Source organism: Aythya fuligula, chromosome 16 (assembly GCF_009819795.1).
Source record: "Aythya fuligula isolate bAytFul2 chromosome 16, bAytFul2.pri, whole genome shotgun sequence".
Lineage (NCBI taxonomy): Eukaryota > Metazoa > Chordata > Aves > Anseriformes > Anatidae > Aythya > Aythya fuligula.
The window spans coordinates 12,259,605-12,279,467 of NC_045574.1; the positions used below are offsets into that span (position 1 = coordinate 12,259,605).

At 41.0% G+C, this 19,863-nt stretch overlaps 1 protein-coding gene across 1 annotated transcript in view; it reads left to right on the forward strand.

Moving 5' to 3' along the window:
- Positions 1-19,863, forward strand: part of CDH4 (cadherin 4) — a 453,267-nt gene that overhangs the window by 276,976 nt on the left and 156,428 nt on the right. Inside the window, exon 4 of the mRNA XM_032198199.1 lies at positions 17,275-17,451. Within this exon, the coding sequence (XP_032054090.1) occupies positions 17,275-17,451 (177 nt within the window). The remainder of the gene's footprint in view (positions 1-17,274; positions 17,452-19,863) is intronic.

The following is a 19,863-nucleotide window of genomic DNA, read 5'->3' on the forward strand; positions in this document are numbered from 1 at the left end:
AGCGTTCTCTAAGCTCATACTTTTGTATATTTAAATAACCACTTGGATCTGTTATGTACTGCAGGTATATGCTATTATATACCTTGTGTTTGCTTCTCATTGCTAATACTCTACCTCAACTTGAAATAAAACCTGCAGACAGAAGGTGCCTCTCTCTCTCCAGAGGCCAAGTCAACCATAATCTTGAAAAACAAGGTTAAATTCAGATTTCTATGTGACAGTGTAGTCCTGGAGTCATGCACTGTCTGCTTCTGCTGCGCTGCAGACATCTCCCCAGCTTTCACAGTGCCTCATTGCTCTCCACGAGCACTCTGCATGGTCCTGCAGCTACTCAGGGGTGATGCGTGCACCCAGGCAGGGCTTCCAGATGGACATCTGGGCTTGTTTTCTTCCAGAGCAGCAAGGACAGGGAGCATTGCTGCTGCCTGCTAAGGGACATTTGCTCACAGGCTGTGAGCACCAGCAGGGCAGCGACACACAACGTGGCACCGCAGTGGCAAACATCCCCTCTGCTCAGTGCCAGAGTTCTCCCTTCTCCACAGCTGGAGTCAACACCAGCTCCAAAGCCCGCACCATTCTGTGTTTCAGACAGGAGTTTATCAGTGCTTGCTTGCTTGCTTAGTTTCATACACATAGCTCAAAAGCAGGAAGGATCTGTCCCTGCCCAGCAATCCGACAGCAATATTGCTTCACTTAAATACAGCCGTGGGCTGCACGGTGGCAATGAAATCAGGGACTGCTCCACAAAAACACATTTCTTCTGCTCTGCTCCTTGCATAGCTGTCTCTGGCCTACCTCTTCCATATTATCTTCAGCAGCAGTTCTCCTTCATTTTCAATGTTAGTCTGGGCTGAAGATCATGTGTGACACTGAGTAAACATGGTTATGCTGTCTGCTGCCTGTTAAAAAAAAAAAAAAAAAAAACTTTGATGGATGGGCAGTTATGCTTAAACTGCTTAAACACATTGTTATAGTTGGGGTTACCTTTCGCATAAATTTGGCAGGAAATTAGCTGAGGAGCCTGATTTATTGCTGGATCTTGAAGACCTTGCAGAGCAAGGGTGAAGGTGGATGTCACCTGGGAACGGACAGGCAGAGCCACTTGACTGTGGCTATAGACTGGATTAATGCACGGTGGTGGCTGTCAAATAGCAAGACTGGCCTCTCCTCTCCTCTCCTCTTTGCTGTAGCGCTTGGGCAGAGAGGGCAGAGGAGGGGAAAGAATGAGAGAGGTTTTTTGTGTCTTATTGTAAGAATGCTGCAACGTGACAGTTTGCAACATTTGGGAATTTTTTTATCACGTGTGAGACAAGATGGAAAAGACTTGGAGAGGCTTAAATCTATTAGTCACCCGGTGGGCTGACCCCTGAGGTTTTGCATGGCTTAGAGTCATATAAATACATTTCTGCTGCTCTTCAGTAAAAGTCTGGCTTGTGCAAGATAGAGCTAAGCCCTGTATATTATGTCAGCTGTATTTGCTGTTTTCTAACCAAAGAAATACTGCTTCCCTCTAAAAGTAATTAAATATTGAAGGCACAAAGTAAGGTGTCTTATAGACTGCTTTAAATTTCTTCTTGTAGCAGAAAGAAAACTGAGTAAGTACACATTTCTGCTTTAGTAAAATATTTGGTTCAACACTCATCTAATGTTAATATAAGCTGAACTCTGGTTCAAAATAGAGAGCGTTAAGCTTTTTAAAATTCATATCCCTCCTTTCTAAAAGCCTTATTAGTGTGTAGTTTGAGGCTGAAAAAATATAGAAAACAAGACTAATGACAAGGTCACAAGGAGTTTTATAGTGGGTTCCTATAGCAGGCATTTGACTTCTATTTTATTTAAATGCTTGTGCTTTTTTGCCAACAAAATAATCCTTTGTTTACTAAAGAAATAAATATGATTATGAGTTTATTTCAAAAATAATAGTGTTTATGCTAAAAACAAAACAAAACAACAATATCCAGTATAATATGTTTCAGGCCGTGACCCTAATATACTACATTTCATGGCTTTTACTAGAAACAGAATTCACATTTGTTTTTGTAAGGTATAATATGACTCAAGCATAACTACATCATTGTTTTAAAGACTTTTCACACTGTTGTGGTATATTAAGGGTATGGGGATGGCAAATGCAAGAGAGAAAGGAGGAGGTAACATGAGAGAGGGAGAGAGACCAACTCTTTGTTCTAGTGCGTGCATCCGTTTCCATTTTACTTGGTAAATATGTGACTGATTTTGTGAAAATGCTAAACAGCTCCCAGACATTAAAAATAATTGGCATGAAATCTGCCTTACTGCACCTAGTGATCTCTGTTTGCTGGCACCTACAGCACAAACAAGTCCTTCTGGCTCGCTCGCCCAGCATCTGTGTTTCAGGGTGTTTCTCCGTGACTGGTGGCCCTCAGCTGAGGCAGCTTCACTGCACCAGGAAATCTTGCTGCCCCTCTTCTCCTTCCTGAATCATCATTAAAAGGCCAAATCTGAATTTAGTTTATGGTTTTCTATGGATTAAAGCTTCAAGAATATATGATCATCACACCTTGAAAGGCCCTTGTTATACATTTGGCTTCTTGTGGAGGTTAGTACAGAGTAAAATGGTTAGTACGGAGCAAATGCTATAGGAGAGTTAATGTTGTTGAGGTAGTAGCCAAGGTTGCAGGGGGCCAGAAGCGAGGTCTCTGGTCTACTGAAAACTCAGTTTGTCCTGAAGGACCAAGCCTTGTCTTCCATAGCCTGCCTGCAAAAAGCAGCCTACTTCCCAGGAGGGCTCAGATGAGAAGACCCTCATGAACGCGATCCTTTGTGTTTGTGGTCCTTTATTATCTCTGTATCTAAGAAAGGAAATTCACGTAGCAGGTTTGGAGAGCTTTGCTGGTGGCCAGCATGTCCTCAGGGTGAGTAGCAAATCAGTTCAGGGTAGCTTCTGTCAGGACAGGCATCCCCTGGGGTGCTTTCATTGCAAAATCAGTGTTTGTGCCTGTGCCTCAGATTCCACAGCTGTGCAGCTATTCTGGGTGCAAGCTGGCATTTTGATGGCAAGTGACCCAATACAGTGACAGCTTCCCCTGCTTCTTAATGTTGGCGTAATAAATGTGCTAATTGCATTGAATAACTGAATAACCTGGGCAAATCTGCAAATTTTCTCTGGCAACTGCTTTAAAAAAATAAAATAAAATCCAATGACTACAGTAAAGTTTAATGCTAATAGGATGAAATCATGGCAAAGAAGGTAAATATTTAAAAACACATTTTATGATACATGAAGCATACATTTTTCCTTCCTCCCCAGAAAGCATTTGAAGGTAAACTTTTTGGTTAATACAAGTGGTGTTAGTAAGTCTAAGAACTTTTTTTGTTCAGTCTTGCAGGAAACCTGATAGCAATTCAATTAGAAAATGCAAATGAGGTCACATATTTCCCACAGGAGTGCCGAATTACCCCAGAGGAAACTGAGTGATATTCTAGCATAACAATAAATACTTAAGATAAAGTTTCTTACACTGTTCTTGTCTGGCTGCCTGTTGTTCCAATTGAAAGTATCAGTCAGACCTGTGGGTATAATTTGGAATAAAGAAGCAAAAGAAAGAATAGAAAAAAAGTTGTTTATGAAATAATATTAAGTCCTTGTAGCTTGTGTCAGCATTTATGAAAGATAAACTTGAGTGGGATAATTCTCCAGAAGAAAACCCAGTAAAGCCAGACCTTACTTATCTGGAATTAGCAGTGCAATGTCTTCGTTCTGAGAGCATGCTGTTATGTATAACAATTGGATATTGATTTAACCACAAGTCCACAGATGAAGATTATGTCTGTGAACAGTGACATTGCTGAAGACTTCAGTCTTCAGAGTGCCCTCTGCTTCTTATTTGCAGAAACTCGAGTCTTCCGAAGTGCATGAATGCATGTATAGCCCTTCGTGCTCCACTTACCACACTATCCCCATGTCCATACAGTCCAAGCTCCTTGTCATTCCTTGCTGCTCCATATCCTTCACTCCCAGTGCTGCTTTGTCTCGTCTGAAGTTCTGGCCCACTCTTTCATTTTGAGCTTTATTTTTCTATGGTTGCATGCATCTAAAAATGAGAAGTCATTTCTGGCATTTTTTTCTTCTTTAGTTTATCCTGTTTCTCTGTTGTTCTCTATGAATTAAAATTGGGATCACAGAAATGCAGCATAGAAAGGAATTTATAGCAAAAGAGCTTGGATATCCAGGATAAATTCAGGACATGTAGGATGACAGTCATCTTTGCTGCTAGTGATTTACTTAAGAAAAAAAAAAAAAAAGTTTTCTTTGATTTTCTTTTCTTTGTTTGTGTAAACCTAAATTTCTCATTGTCTTAGCTTCTCAAATTCTGAGCATGGAAATATGTAAATTTTTGTTAAATCTGTTAACTGTAATTTTCACTGTTAAATCACTGGAAATCGTGCAATTAAAATCTTGCAAATATGTGGATATGCAGCTAGTGTTTAAAACATTGAGAAATATTGTCAAAAAACAATCCTTGCTTAAGCCTAGCTTGTGTTTTATTATGTCTCATCTTATTTGGGGCTTCTTTCATTACTGAGGTAGGAATCCACATCCATACAATATGAATGTGAAAAGCTGATTCTTACAGCCAGCTTTTTTGATTTAAAGCCTTTAAATAATCATCTCTGGCATTTTACCTAGCTGAGATTTTAAATTCCAATACAGCCTTTTATTGCTGATCACAAATACAAAGGTCTCCAGGCAAGGAAAGGCTTATTCAGCACCGATCATGTTTATGACCTCAGTTATTGTGCTAGCCAGGATGCTCTGCACAGGGCCTGGGAGCAATGAAGACGTATCCTTCCCTTGATGGAAGAAAATGACATCTTGAGCAGGAGTTGTGCTTCCATTGCTCCCGTTTACCCTGACACTTTCCAAGTGGGTGTGCTTGGAAGGAGCAGGGGGGAAAGCTACCTCAATTATTTCCCTTCCCTCCTTCCCCTGTATCGGGATGAGGTATGATACATGGCATCAAGGGGATGGAGTTTATGGCAAGCTGTGTTATCCCTAGAGAGGGGATGAAGAAAAAGGACTGTATTTCTCATCCTGCCTTTTTATAGCCCTATTTATGCATGTTTTCAGGACCAGCTCATTATGCTGTCCAATGGATGCCCCAAGACTGCCCTGTTTGACCACTTCTGGGGGTAAATTAATACATTAGTATCATATAGCTGTTACCAGTGAAACTGATCATGGTAATTGTGGAAGTCTGCTGGAGACACATCAGGTGAGCCTGTCTGACTTCATGCTTAAGTGAATTTGAACATCTAGCATTTACTCGTCGCATGAGCAGAAAGTGCTGTTTGTGACAGCATGTGAACTTTCTTGACCTGATTTTCAGGTGTGTTCAATCACATTGCCTTGCACTGAAACCAAGATAAGATATGACATACAGGTGCTCATTGCCTTGGAAAATCAGCCCACTACGTGAACTTTCTGAGCACTGCACTCACTGCATTTAGTTCTTAAATAGTCAGCATCTTACCAAGGGTCAGGCTCAAAGCCATACTAGAAAGATCATCCTGAAGTGAAATTCACTCCAGATCTGTCTTCCTTCAAACAAAAAGAAGTCGTAAGGATCGAACTACCTACACAGAAATAAGTCTTTGCTGATAAAACAAAGCCCTCGGACTGCTGCGTACTGCCTGCCTGTGATGTACGCCGTGCCCTCGCGAGATCAAAGCGCTTGACCTCTGGTTTCACATTCTTTGTTGTTAACTGCTTGAGTCTGACTGCTGCTTCAAAAAAACATTTTGGACTGAATCTCCTAAAAAAAACTCTTTGCTGTTGTGGTGATCCATGTTGCATGTAAACACAAGTTTGAGTAAAAGACAAAAATGCCTTCATGCAGCCACATCCTTTAGAGAAAAATAAATAAATAAATAAATAAATAAATAAATAAATAAATAAATAAATAAATAAATAAAAGCCTTCGTCAGGGGCCCTGAGAGTCCATCTTTCTTTTCTTCTGCCCAGCGAGACAGTATCACTGTTACAAGCTCAGGGTGAGGAAGAGCTTTGGATCCTCCCAGCCTCTGGAGGTCAGGTCCTTGCTGGTTGGATGCTGGTAGTGCAGCGGCTGCATGCTCTGCCTCCTTGGCATCACCAGCTGAAGGAGCAAGGAGCAGCAGGCAGCCCCGAGTGTCCAGCATAGCCGGGTGGGTCAAGCAGGCTGTCGGTACCACCAGGTAGCAGTGGGATTTCAAATACTCTCTCCGTCCAGCAAAGCATTTAAACACTCACTTAAATTTCAGCATGCAAATGGGGATAAATTGAATGTTTTCATGTGTTCAAATTTAAGCATATGCTTAGGTGCACTCCAGTACTGGGGAATAAAAGAAGAACAGCCTTTCCTCAAGAGCCTCTTGAAATAACCAAAGGATAACTTGAAAGGGCAAACTCGCATGCTAGCACTGGGGAGAAGTACCAGAATGAATTACTTTGCTTTGTGCTAAAGGAGCAGTGGTGCTTGTGATCTCTTAAATCTCTTGTGATCTTTTTACTTGCAAACATTATGAAGAGAAGGAATATTGTTACATTTAATTCGTTATGATTATTTTAATTCATGTAGCTTTTGAACCTCGTGGCTTTAGAAAAATAAAAAGAGATTAAGTAATGTTTCACAGGATTGTTAAGGGGTAGATTTTCTCCTGCTTCTTTCTGTGATGAAGTGCAGTTGTAATGGGCTGAGTTCTAGAAGCAACAGAAATGCTTTTTGGAGCAATTTTGAAAATGTTGCCCATAAAATTACTCATTAGAAGTTTTATTGGGGTAGAAGAAGAGGCTTTCCAGCCCAGATATTTCATGCATTTTTCTCGATGAGATACTAGCAGAATGAGAGAGCTAATATCAAGCTACAGTAGTGTGTCAGTTTAGGGGTTTTTTTGTGTGTTTTTTTGTACTTTATAATATATGACAAGATCCACCACCTTTATTCCTGTCCTATAGATATCAAAGCAGGTAACATGTAGAAGAGCACATAGTATTATGCAATTTAATAGCCACACTCTTGAGAAGTACTTGTAGTTCTGAAGCCATTGTGTATGGCTTCTTCCAATTATGAGAATGACATTAACTTGAAGGTAGAAGTGTCTTTTTGTAAACACTAGAAGATAGAGTACAACAGTAATTTAGATGTTTCTTAAACAATCCTACCTAAGAAGCATTGCAAGATTAGATCTTACAAAGGGAATGTGAAAAGGTCAAGTTGATGTGGGGAGCTTTACAAGGAAACAGCCTCATCAGAACTTTTCATGTTGGGATAAGATGTTCAAGCCTTAAAATGAGAAAGAAAAGTACATCAAGAGCTATGCTTTGTAGATGATGTCATCTTCTTCTGTTCATTGAAAGCTCTTGTAATATTCAGAGCCTGACAATGACAAGAAAGGATCACAGGTGCTTGAAACCTGTGGGAACCATAAAAGATTCTACCAAAGGCAGAAAGATTTCTTATGTACCTGCTTTGGTATGCGATTCTTCCAGAGAATGGAAGAGGAAGAGTGTCATTTGAAATCTTGAAAGCCGTGCACAGTACAGGCAATACCTCTAATCATCGGTGCAGTGTGGCACTACAGAATAAGTTTCAATACAATGCTGCCTCTCCAACCTAGTCAAGACTCCTCTCCCCTTAGACATACATTTTGCATTTTGTGACTGTTTGGTAATGTGTTTGTTGCCTGCAGGTCTCCATATTCTGCTAATGCAAAAGCAAAACATCTGAGGTGCTTTGGTGATGTTAACCAAACTTTGACTTAAAACAATGATAATTTACCAAAGGTTTGGGCAAATGAAAGGTGTGGGTGAGTGCAGGTAATTTCTGAATTTCAATTAAATTGATTAAATTGTACTGGGAAATCAATGTGTTCTGTCCCAAAGTGGGTCTCCTGGTCAGCAGCCACATGAAAAGCCATGCTGGCTCAAGACACAAGCGTGCACGTTGGCTGCCGTCTGTGTCTACAAGTTACTTATCTGCACCACTAACCTTGTTAGGTTTTCTGATCAAAGAGATTAAACAGCATTTGTCATTTTGAATAAGAGTCTTCTGTGGCAACCTCGTGAGCTTTGCCGTGAGCTGGTGGGTGTCTTTTCTCTGGAGTCCAGACTTCGCATTTAATTACAGTTGCCCAGTAAAGGCCCTGCTGCATCTTCTGCAAAAAAGCGATCTTTTCCTGCCTCACTTACAAACAAGCATTATAGCCTACCTGTTTGAATATTTCCTGGTTTCACCTTGTATTATTTTTCAGCTTTTTTCTTGCTTTGCAGTCTCTACAATGCTAAAGAAGGTTTTGGTTCCTCAGTCACTCTGATCACGTTTTATTAGTTGTGCTGGTTAAAATTTTCCAAAGCCTGCAAAGCCAGCCAGGTACCTCACAACCCTAAATCTGCATGCATGCATCATTTTTCAGAAATCAAGGAACACTGCACATTCAGACAGTTGCTCAGCTTTGACACAGACTCCTTGTGTGGTTGGCATGCCTGATGCATGTGTGTGCATTTTACATGGCTCATTCTCCTCCTCTGGGGGCCATAACTCTGTTCGATTTTAGTCAAACTTTTCTTTCCCTGTCAGCTGATGTGTTCTGGAAGCTCATGCACTTGCCAAATCTGACAATTTTTCTTACTAATTGACTCTAATGTGAACTGCTCTATGCAGCCCCACTGCTAACTGATAAAAAAAAAAAAAAAAAAATAATGAATTTTTGCTTAACTAGCTGATTTAATTAAAATGTTTTATACTGTAATTGTATGGTTTCTATAAATGGAGAGGTAATTTTGTTTAATGAGTTCCTAACCAAACATAACATTCCTGACTGTATGTAGCCAGATTTGATAAAGGTCACAAATGCTGAGGTTCCACTGTTTGCTTTTGTAAGTCGTGATGATCAAACAGCTTGATTTGGCACTTGAAATATCCTGTCAGGATTGGTTCCCTCTATTCCTGTTTACACCAGGAATTATTAGTATAGTTTTAGGAGCAGAGGGGGTTCTGCTCTATATCTGAACACTGTTCATTATCTTTAAAGTAGAAGTCTACTGCCAAAATCACGTCTCATTGTCAATTAGTGGCTTCTCTGCAAACACATTAATTTAATGCCCCTGTTGAAGTACTGCGCACATTGGAACATCTTGCTGCTAAAACACTAGTTTTTAGAACACTTTGACACAAATCATTCATGAATAGCAATTTATGTCTTGATGGCAATGGGACGTGATATGATGCTCTCTTTGATTAAATTTACCACTGTGCTTAAAACTATTAGTAAATAGAGCTAATATAGATAGTCATTGCAGAATTCCAGGAGGTAGATAAGGAGAAAAACAAATTATGGATTCCTTACCTGCATGGTTCCTAAAGAATACCTTCACATAGACAGACTGTAATAAAAGAAAGTCTAAAATAGGAAGTCTCATCTTCTTAAAACTATACTTTCCTGCCTTCAACTTTGGCAAATTCAGCAATGACCTAAATACAAAAGAATCAATTACCCTAAAATAAATAAATTTGCCTTTTGTTCTGCAACCCTTTCATTATACTGTATGAAAACACAAAATGAAATATCTCTTTCTGCTAGAAGATCAAAAACTGGGAAAATGGTGTATTTTGGGAAAAAAGAGCTCATTCGTCCTCCACTGCCATCCCTGGTGTCAGCAAAATGTTGTCTTCTTAGAACAGAATTCATGCACCTGTTTATTTAGCAGTGCTCTCATGTTCCCTTTGTTAAGGAACTAAGCTATATTTTCATTGTCTTATTTTGTGTTTGGTAAATACCATTTCCTCCTGTCCTTTTCACAGCTACCATGGAAACAAGCAAAAATGCTTCAGATTAAATATCTTTAAATCGATTTTTTGTGGTAGAAAATGGTAGAAGTTTTCAAAATGTATATTGATAACAGAGATGAAGGTGAATATGTTTGAACAATGGACTAAAGCTGTCTTTGTATCTCCTAGCATTAATAAAAGTGTATTAAAAACACGTACCCTCAGTTAAACGCTAGGAGTGACACTTGAAACAAAGCAAGCCAAGTATTATTTCTTTCCTGAAAAATGTCTAGTGCAAAGTCTTAAAGATTCTGTAAAAATAATAAGACCAGTATATAAATAAAAAAAGTTAAATCGTAAATAATACTGATACTTGGGGAATAAAAGCCGTATTACCTCACCTTCTATCACAGTTAGATTTTATTTCAAATGCAGGAATAGTCTATTTTATTGCTGAATCCAGAGCATCCATCCATTTTGCGGATTGAGCCCTATAAAATTAATAATCTCTAACAAACATACCCTAAGACGCACAGTTATTTATATGCAGAGAATGGTGGCTTATTTACCCAAACATTAGAGTGATCCAAAATGTTCAGCTAAGCAGGAACACAAAATATGATATTATATTATGTAAATGGGTTTGTGATACGCTCTGCTGGATAATAACTTCCAGATGTCTTTGTAGCCAGAGGCTGACGGATATCAAAGGCAGGTTGGCTGGGAGGGGAGACATGCCAGCTGGCGAGACTGGCTACTGCTAAGTGTAGCGGAAGGTGAAAGCTGGTATTTCTTCACACTCACTGGTTTTATTTATGCACTAGTGGAAAGTCAGTGGTTCACAGCCTTCTTTTCACTAGTACACATAGGGTTTGGTATTACAGGGAACCCACACATCCTCTTCTTACTATGTATTTTCTTCAACTTCTTTTGCGAGTGGGAATTGAGCTTAGCCTGAGTTTCACAAAAATTAAAGGTCTTAAGCCACAGACTGAAGTGGCAAGAACCTAAAACCAGCCACATGGCTATTCCCCCTTGTCTTTTATTGCCAGTGCTAAATGCAGGCAAGGAGTCTCTATGAGCTCTCGGTGTCATGGCATAAATGGGCTCCATTGGAGCACCTAACAACCTCACCCATTTGGAGCAAAGTTTGCTAAATCCATTTGGTATTCAAGCCTGAAACCCAAGTCCCTAGGGTTGTAGATAAATGTCCTCTTCTGAATGCAGCAGGTTTTATTGCATCGTTAAATGCAATGCTAGACTGAAAAGGCATTGAAAATTACTCCATTAAGATGCCACTGAAGTCACTGGCATGGACTTCAGGAAGGCCCTACACCTTCTGTAAAGCGGCCTTTGAGAAGAAAGATCTCTGCCACAGTCCTCACAGATGAGGCTGTGCTACCTTCAACTTCACATTACTTTCTGAGAGCTTGACCTGCCATTTCAGTAAAAGGTTTTGAGTTCACCTCCGTACGTCTCAAGTTCATTTTAACTGATAGACACCCTATAAACACAAGAGTTGCAAAGAGAATTAATTCTGCCACACTGTCCTGCAGTTTATTCTCCGTGTATTAATGACTTCCTGACCAAATACAGGGAGGATGTGCTCTGAGACAGACTCCCTGTCCAACCACTGCTCACAATGAATACTGTAGATGCACTTTTCATAGAAAGAAACATTTTATTAGCAGAAGATGCAATGGCTGCATTTTGATTTAACCTCAGTGGTGGTGTCCATATCTGTATGGACGACAAGCCCATTGGAAGAGTCAGTGGAACACCTCAGAGCAGCACATAGGTGATCCCAGGTTTGCAGGATGTAGGTTTTAAATAATACAGCTAGCACGGAGTGGTTTGCATTGCTTCCTTAGCAAGCTTTAAACAATTCTGCCCTAACAGGAAGACTAAGGCATTAGATCATGCCAAATCCAAATCCATAAGAAATTTACATCTCAGCATGGTCTTTTGTCCTGTTGTTTTTCTTCATCCCACACTTCGTAATCACTTTTTCTCTTTGAACTTGAAGATTTTCATCCATTTTGGTTTAGCTGTATTTCTCTAGCTTATCAATGTCCTGAAGTAATAGACAGGCATAATTACTAAATTATGGCAATTTTATATCATAGAATCGTATGCTTGTTTAATTATCTGTATTGCCAAAGACCATGCTCACATGTTCTATGTTTGGTATTTGATCGTGTTGTAACGAATTATAAACGTCACCGTGTCATTTTCAGACTGGAAAGTGGATTTAAATTTCCATTTGGCATGTGTTTCTCTTTCTGCTGTAGAATGAGCTGTGGTATTGCAACTTGGATTTCATTACCCTTGTAGCCTTGCTAAAGGGATATCTCCAACATGATGTAAAACAAATTCAGTTGTTCCAGACATATTAGGTAGTCCTGAACTGTGTTGGTTTGTAGATGCCATTTGAAAACCACTGGAACAGAGTTCGGGAATCATGCTCAATGACAGTCTTCCTGGCTTGTGTCTTAAGGAGATGATGTGACTCTTCATCAGAGCAGAGCATGTGGGCTTTGAACAGAAAATCTGCTTTTCTTGGTTTCTGGTTTTTAGTTTCTGCCTAAAACCAAAGTTCAGATGCCAGAGACCAGGAAAAGCATGCAGTATCTTCTGGACAGATTTCCTGACACGCAAGAAGGACGGTTCTTCTAACGGTATGTCTGGTGAATTTGATGTTGAGATGACATGGACTACAGCTCATCAGGAAAATTGGGAGCCGTAGATTTGTCTTCCCTGTGCTCATGAATGGATCTGAGATGTGGGAGTTGCTGAAGAGTAGGTTAGGCTGGAGGCATTTCATGAATACTGGCAGTGTTGTTTGTTGGTGTAGAGAGGATGATTTTATGCATAATACAGACATACTTATAAAATTCCAGTTGTGCAAACGCAGCCTTCAAGTATCACGTCAGGGTACAGCTTTAGCTTCTTTCCCTGCTCTGGGGATGCAGCTAGGGCAGATGGAGGAGGGATAGACAATGCTGTGCTGTAGTAGAACCTCCTGCAGCTAGACACAAGCTCAGTCTCAGCCTGCATTGATGGTGCAGAGCATCTCTTTGGTGCTGCTGCTGTCTGCTCTGCTGCTGAACTCAGCACAGTGGGAGCAGATCCTAACACATAAAATGGTCTTTCTGAGGCTGTGAGTGCAGAGTGAATTGGAGGATATCATAATTCCTGTAACCCAATAATTAAGACACTAGGTGGAGTTTTGGGAAATCATGGACTTCTCTCTATCTTGCTGCAAATGCCTGTCATCGTTTCTTCATGCATAACAGGGTGAAAGCACCTCACAAAGGCAACAGGAGGGAAACCACCCTAAAGCAGCAGCACCAGATATGGTTGATTTGATAGCGATAAGGACTGTGGACAGATTGTGTTCTGATGACACTACAAAAGGTAGAGGAATATTTTATCTTTCAAAGATCTCTGCCTGAGATTCTGGAAAGCATATGGCCAGTAAGGCAATGAGAGAAGGAGCAGTTGTTATCTCAGTGAAAACTGTTATTCAGCAAAAACAGAATTTGAAGCTGTATTTTATAATTAATTTAATTTGGTGTCATATTTTTTTTTGAGTTGAACTTTAGATCCCTGAAAACTCAAAAGTACAGGAGAGTTTTCTGGGGCTCGTGGTTAGTTGTTGCTGTTATTCCAGAGATGCTCTTGGATGTTTCAGTTAGAGATCTGAATAGTTCTGGCATTTGTACTCACCAGACTTTGTTACTGCATTTGTCTCACAGCTTTTAAACAGCAGAAAACATGTACAACGTATTTAAACAACACCAGAGAAATTAAGGTCATGAGAATGCATCGTCAACAAATGAAGATAAAAAAGAACTGTTGTTTAAAAAAAAAATTGTTGTTGCAAGATGCTTTTGAAATTCTACATACCAAATTCAGAGTCATGTTGATGATTTATTCTAATGTAGGAAAACATCATCAAGAGTGACAAGCAAGCTAGTCACTGTCTAGTCACCTGCCAGCAAATATTTCATAAAGACTAAAAAGGCTGGTACTGCCTTGCTGAGCTGACACTAATTATTTCAGTATACGCAGAGCTTTGGGATTCATGTTAATTCTCAAGTCTGTCTTTAGTTCAGACTCATTCCACTGTGTAAACTCAGCAGAGCACAAATTATTTGACCATCCTTTCATAATCTGTCCCCACGCTCACTTGCCAATTATATAAACTGATCCAAATACCTGCTCTCAAAGGAATCCCATTTGGGAATCACAAACCAATTAAAAAAAAAAAGGGGGGGGGGGGGGGGGGGGGGGGGGTTGTATATCTACTTTTCTGTAGCTCTTGTCTGGTAGTCCTATTTCATGTTGACATTCATTTCTGAGTATCTTCTTGAGATAACATTGTTTTCATCTGTGTTCAGAAAAGATATCTTTCTGGTGATAAAGCCCCTTTTAGATGAAAACTCTATCGGAAGTCACATATTGCATCCCATAGGAAGAATGAGTTCAACAGTACCTATCAATTTCCTGAATATCCCAAAAAAGTCTCCTGCTGTTGTAGCGTGATGCTCTTTCTTTGTTCATTACACACTTAAGTGAATATTTTTAGAACAACATCTAAATATTGAGCAGTACTGTAGTGATCTTGCAGCAGCTTAGTGACGATGCTTGTTGAAGGTGTATAAAACAGCATTCAAGCAAACACAAAACACCAGTCACCTCGGTGGCATGAATTAGCATGAGAGAGGATTTGAGAAATGTGGCTATGCGCGTGACTGAAAAAGACTGCATTTTGTCTCTTCTGTGAAAACTCTGCTCTGTTCGAACTGGCTCATTTTTAAGGTTTGCAGTAAAAATAGATGCATTTTTGCACAAATGCTTCCAATAGTTGCAGCCAGTAGATGTTCGCACTCCACAGGTAACACCAATCAGGGCCACAATCAAGCTGTGAGAATGGCCTCCTTGCTGCGATGTCCAACTTTCAGCATCCAGAAGGTTCACACAGTTTGGGAACCACCGCTGAGATGCATATACTGTTTAGTTTTCAGGTGACTGCCTGCTTCATTCCACTTCCAGATCAGGAATTGAAATGTGTTAGTGGATGGATTTACATCAAACTATAAACTCCAAAGCCATGAGTCTCACTGAACTCAGTGCCTATAAATAACTGCTTGCAAATGTGTGGGGGATGTTTTAGTTTGCACCTTTGGAGTAAAACTCAAAGTTACTGTAGCTTAAAATTGTAAGAGTCTCCCAAACACCTTTCCTGTTTATTCCTAATGGTGTTCTTGGGTTTGGGGTGTAAGAGTTTACAGAGGGAAAGTATCTGCTCTTTTAACAATACCCTAAAGGACTAATGACCTTTTCCAAGGCAGCAAGGGATGACGAGAAAGAGGCAGCGATGGGAGCCAAGTGCAGGTCTCCCACTTGTGGTGCCAGCTACTGGAGTGAGTGGAGCCGAGCATCAGCTACTGGAGCGAACTGGGGCCTTCTGCCCCCAGCCCCTGGAGTGGGAGCAGTGTGTGCTCCCAAACCAGCTGCTGGGGGGACTGGCATGACTGAGGTGAGCGTGGGCTCCACACTGGCAGCCAGAATGGGGCCACAGGCCACAACCCATGTGCCTGGTGCCAGCTGCTGGCCGTGCAAATGTCCATATATTCCCAAGATGGTGCGCGTATATTTTCTAGCAAATCCTAAGCTGGACCAGCTGGTGAATAGCAGGGCATTGGGTCCAGGCTGGGGTATTTGGTGGGCAGGGGGGTCCATGCTGTACATCTGGTGGATGTGTGAATGTGGTGTGCATGAGGGACAAGTGTGAGTGCTGGTGCTGTATGTGTGCAGCAAACTTCAGGCCGGACCAGCTGGGGAGAAGGAGTGAGGTGGGTAAGGGAACCAGGATGAAGGTAGGGTTTCTGGGCTGACAGAAGGGCTGTGCTGGTGCTTGAGCAATCTGTGAATGTGCTGGAGAAGCTGGAGAACACTGTGTGTGCCTGCACTAGTGAACTTCAGTCCCTACCAGCCAGAGAGCAGGAAGGGGTCTCGGCTGTCTGTGTTTTATGTGAGCCCTGTGTGTAAGTGCTCTCAAAGGTTGCCCTGATCAAGTCAGTGGCCAGTCGTGTCAGTGACCTTTTTCTCTCTGTGTGTCTGTGTGTCTCTGGGATACGTGCTTAGCTTGGCTGCCACCTGAACCTACAAGGGGAAAGTAGCAGCCACATCCCCCAGCGTGGGCAGAGACCCCAGGGCACCCGGCTGGGCCCCAGTGCCCAACAGGGGCGGTGCTGGGCAGCAGTGGCTGGAGGAGGTGGCCATGCTCTTACCACCTCACCTAACATGAGGCATTGAGTTTTGGATAGATTGTATTTTCTGAGTTAAAATAGCTGAAAATTTTAACTTCCAGAGATTTGTATTCCCACTGAATCTTACCTCAAATCAAGAGAATTTGGCTTCCAATCTTTCTGATCTCTGAAAGTTTAAATATTTTCTTCTGGTAGTGCAGGTCATATGGAACCATGAAATTGCTTTCAACAAGCTCGTCTTTGTTATTTGTCCTTTTCTTTGGACTTTTCAGTAACTCCTGGAATCTTAGAAGGCCACAGAGTATTTAAACATCGGGACTCAGTAACTTCTGAAGGGCCTAGATTTCCAAATCTGCATTTTGTTGATTCTTTGTTCTGTAGAGCAAAAATCTTCTAACATTGTACCAGGCTCTTGAAGTCTAAAACATGGTTCCACCATTTCCATTTCTATGCTGCAGGATTTTAATGTGAACAACACCAAAGGTTGCCATGGGCAGAATCAGAAGTTTAAAAAAAAAAATCACAAAGAATGACTCAAAAGCATTCCAAATAATGAAAATTTCTTACTGACTGAGATATATTACACTTCCCAGGCTACAAAGAAAAATATGTATTCGGGATTTGTATTCAAAAGCCAGCTCTTATAAAAAGGTCATTTCTCATGAAGTACTAAGAAGTTGAACTAATTCACCTTTGTAGCCGTGGAGCTGACTCTCCCTCTGGTCATGATTTGTTTGGTTTGGCAGGATACATCTGCAGAACCACAGACCACAGGTTGTTGTAACCCTGTTAATGCCAAGGAGCAGGGTAACTTTGTAATATAAAACCTGAACCCATGACATAGGCATTAAAGGAATTTTCTTCTTTTTTACTGTGTTCTGGTAGGTTGCATTTATTAGAAATTTGCAGAAATGTCTTTACCCCAAAGTGCTGCTAAAGCTCCCTGCAGCTGGTGTAATGAAGACGATATATTCTGGGAGGCATCTTGATTTGAGAGTGACAGCTCCATATATCTGTGAAAATGAAGTGGCAGCAGAGTTGCCAGTAAAGCATATTGTGTCTTTGTGATGCAGAAATATATCATGTTAATAACAATAATTTTCACAGTTACATGTGACCATTTGCACACAGGGAAGCGCTGTTGTTGGGAGAGGTCCTAAGAAGCGAGGAAAAAACTAACTGGGTTTGTTTTCTTGCTTCCTAAACAGCCAAAGGGAAGGAAGAGCATACCCGGGGAGCTGGCGCAGCAGCAAAGTGACACCCTCCTCCCGTGGCGCCAGCATCAGAGCGCTAATGGCCTCCGGCGGCAAAAGCGAGATTGGGTCATCCCACCAATCAACGTGCCAGAAAATTCGAGAGGCCCCTTTCCACAGCAGCTGGTTCGGGTAAGGCAAAATAAGAGATGGAGATAATGGTAATTTTGCCGTGGGTCTAGTGAAGTCATAGGTGCAGTCCAAGCTCGTGGCATGGGAAGGCTGATTTGAAGTAGGGGCTCTCTGTTCTTCCTTCCTTGCGCAGGAAAAGTTGCCTTTTGCACACTGCTGAAGCACTGCTTTTCTGAAGTGAATTGTCCCAGTTTTCCCTCCCCCAGCTGAACAGCAGCCTAATCGCCTCCTTCCAGCCAGTCCCCCAGGAGACGCCGGCATTGATGCCAAGATGGCACTTTGCCCGCGCTCTCATCCAGAAAACGGCTGCAGGTGTAAAGCTGGGCTTGGTGACACCCAGCACTGAGGGGGTGCTGCATCCTTCCCTTCCTGCACCGAGTCGCAGTGCAGATGCGTGGCGGGGCTCAAGGAGTTTGGCTGCCTGCCGCCGCAGATGGATCCCTCATCCTCTGCATGTTGCTGGTTTCTTTCTTTACAAGGATGATCACTGAGATCAAGTTTGCCCATGTGGTTTTCTGTGATGGTTTATTGGATGTCAGGAAAAGAAAAAGAAGGGGAAAGAAGCCTTGACAGACACATTTGGTTGATATATTATTGCTATTGATAAGTGTTAGCAAAATACAATTACACATTGCTATTCCTCTTACGGGCGCTGGTTGTATTTTTTGGAGCAGTAGAAAGATTGACTGTAAGAAAAGAATTCTCTCGCAGGATGTTTCAGCTCTTCCCTTTGAAGAAAATGGTGACAATTATAAAATTTCAGAACTTATTTTGAGTGACAGTGGTGTGCAATTGGCATCAGGAACTTCACCTAGTCGTCTTGAAACAGTGCCTGGATTCAAATGAGTTGTTATCATTATCCATTTCACATGAATTAGCTCAAACTGTTATGCACAACCAATGTCTGGGAGCACACAAGGAGCTGGCTGAGTCTTTTAGAAGTCCAAGTGAACTTTGCAGTGACTCTTGTAATGACTGAAGGTACAGGTGCTCAGTTCACTGAGTATTAGGTACACTTGAATTGTTGGTGACATTTCTTTGTGTAATTAGGGAGATGTTACAAGGAATAGTAATAACTGAAAAAAAAAAAAAAAAAGAAGAAAAAAAAAAGAAAAAAAAAAAAGTACCAGGTGGCAAATGTTTTTGTGTGTGTCCTAGAAAAAGGAGTCTGCCAAAGAGTCACTGTATGTTCTTCAGTGCTGGGTGAGGAGTGACCTGCTAATGTTTTGTCCTAGCAAGTTGAAGAAATGTCTGAAGAGGAAGATTACTGAATGTGTCAAAATATTTCCATAAATCAGATTATAGTTTAGAATAATTCCTGAATTCCTGTGAAAAATAAGTGGGCTACTTGCAAAATGATCTTATGCCCTGGCCCACTCCCTGCTGATTTCTTTTGGGTTTGACTAGACAGCGAGGACAACTTGGCACCACTGTGCCATGGAAAATTTATTGATTTATAAGGACTGAAATCTCTGTGGCAGTTTTTATTCTTACAGTCTGGAGATAAAACATGAGGCCTCGGGAATACAATACACCAGTGTTAATAAAAGTGGCAAATGTTAAATTTTATATAGGTACAGGAGAATTTATATTCATCACTTATACTACTGGTAACCTTGGAAAGGTAACCTTGGAAAGACAACCTCGCTGTTGGAAACACTGGGCTCCCAGATTGTCACGAAAATACATTCCATTGTGGTTTTTAAATACAGATGCTAAAGAAAATACTGAAAAATAAAAATAAAAAATAGGGTAGGAAAGTGAGAATTTTTTTTATAAAGTGCTGCTTTCCTTTTCTCCTGACATGCAGAAAGTATTGTAATGACAGGGAATATCATAGCTTTGTACAAATGGTGTAATTTGATTAAGCATGAGAACCCCTGATGTTTCGGGCTTGGGTCAAGTTTCTGCTCATCTGCAGCAACTGGCCTACTTGCTGGCCCCTGAATATGAAGCTTGGGTGATTCCTAGCAGGAGTTACAGCTTTCTCTGTTAGGCTTTGCTCTTTAATTATCCAGAACAGGACAAATCGACATCTTCAAAGACCAGCACTATCTGGTTATTTCCATCCACATAATCTTCAGATTGCCCTGGAGCATTCTGCTGTCTCCTAGATCTAGGTAACAGTTTTGATCTGATTTCCCATGCTTTTGCTCACTGGGCGCTGAATATTTTTGTGTCCATCTGCTCACAAACTGGAGCTAGAAGTGCACATGTGAAGTTACAGCACAAATCTCATTTGTATGGAAAGAAGTCTGTCACAGTTTTCTCTGCTAGTTTTTATAAAGTGTTCAAACTTAATGCCAGTTCCTGGGCACTGGACTTTTTGTGCTCCAGAGAGCCCTGCTTGTATTTCCATTTTAGAGGTGTAACTAATGGAAACCAGTCCTTCCATTATCATATCTTTGGTTC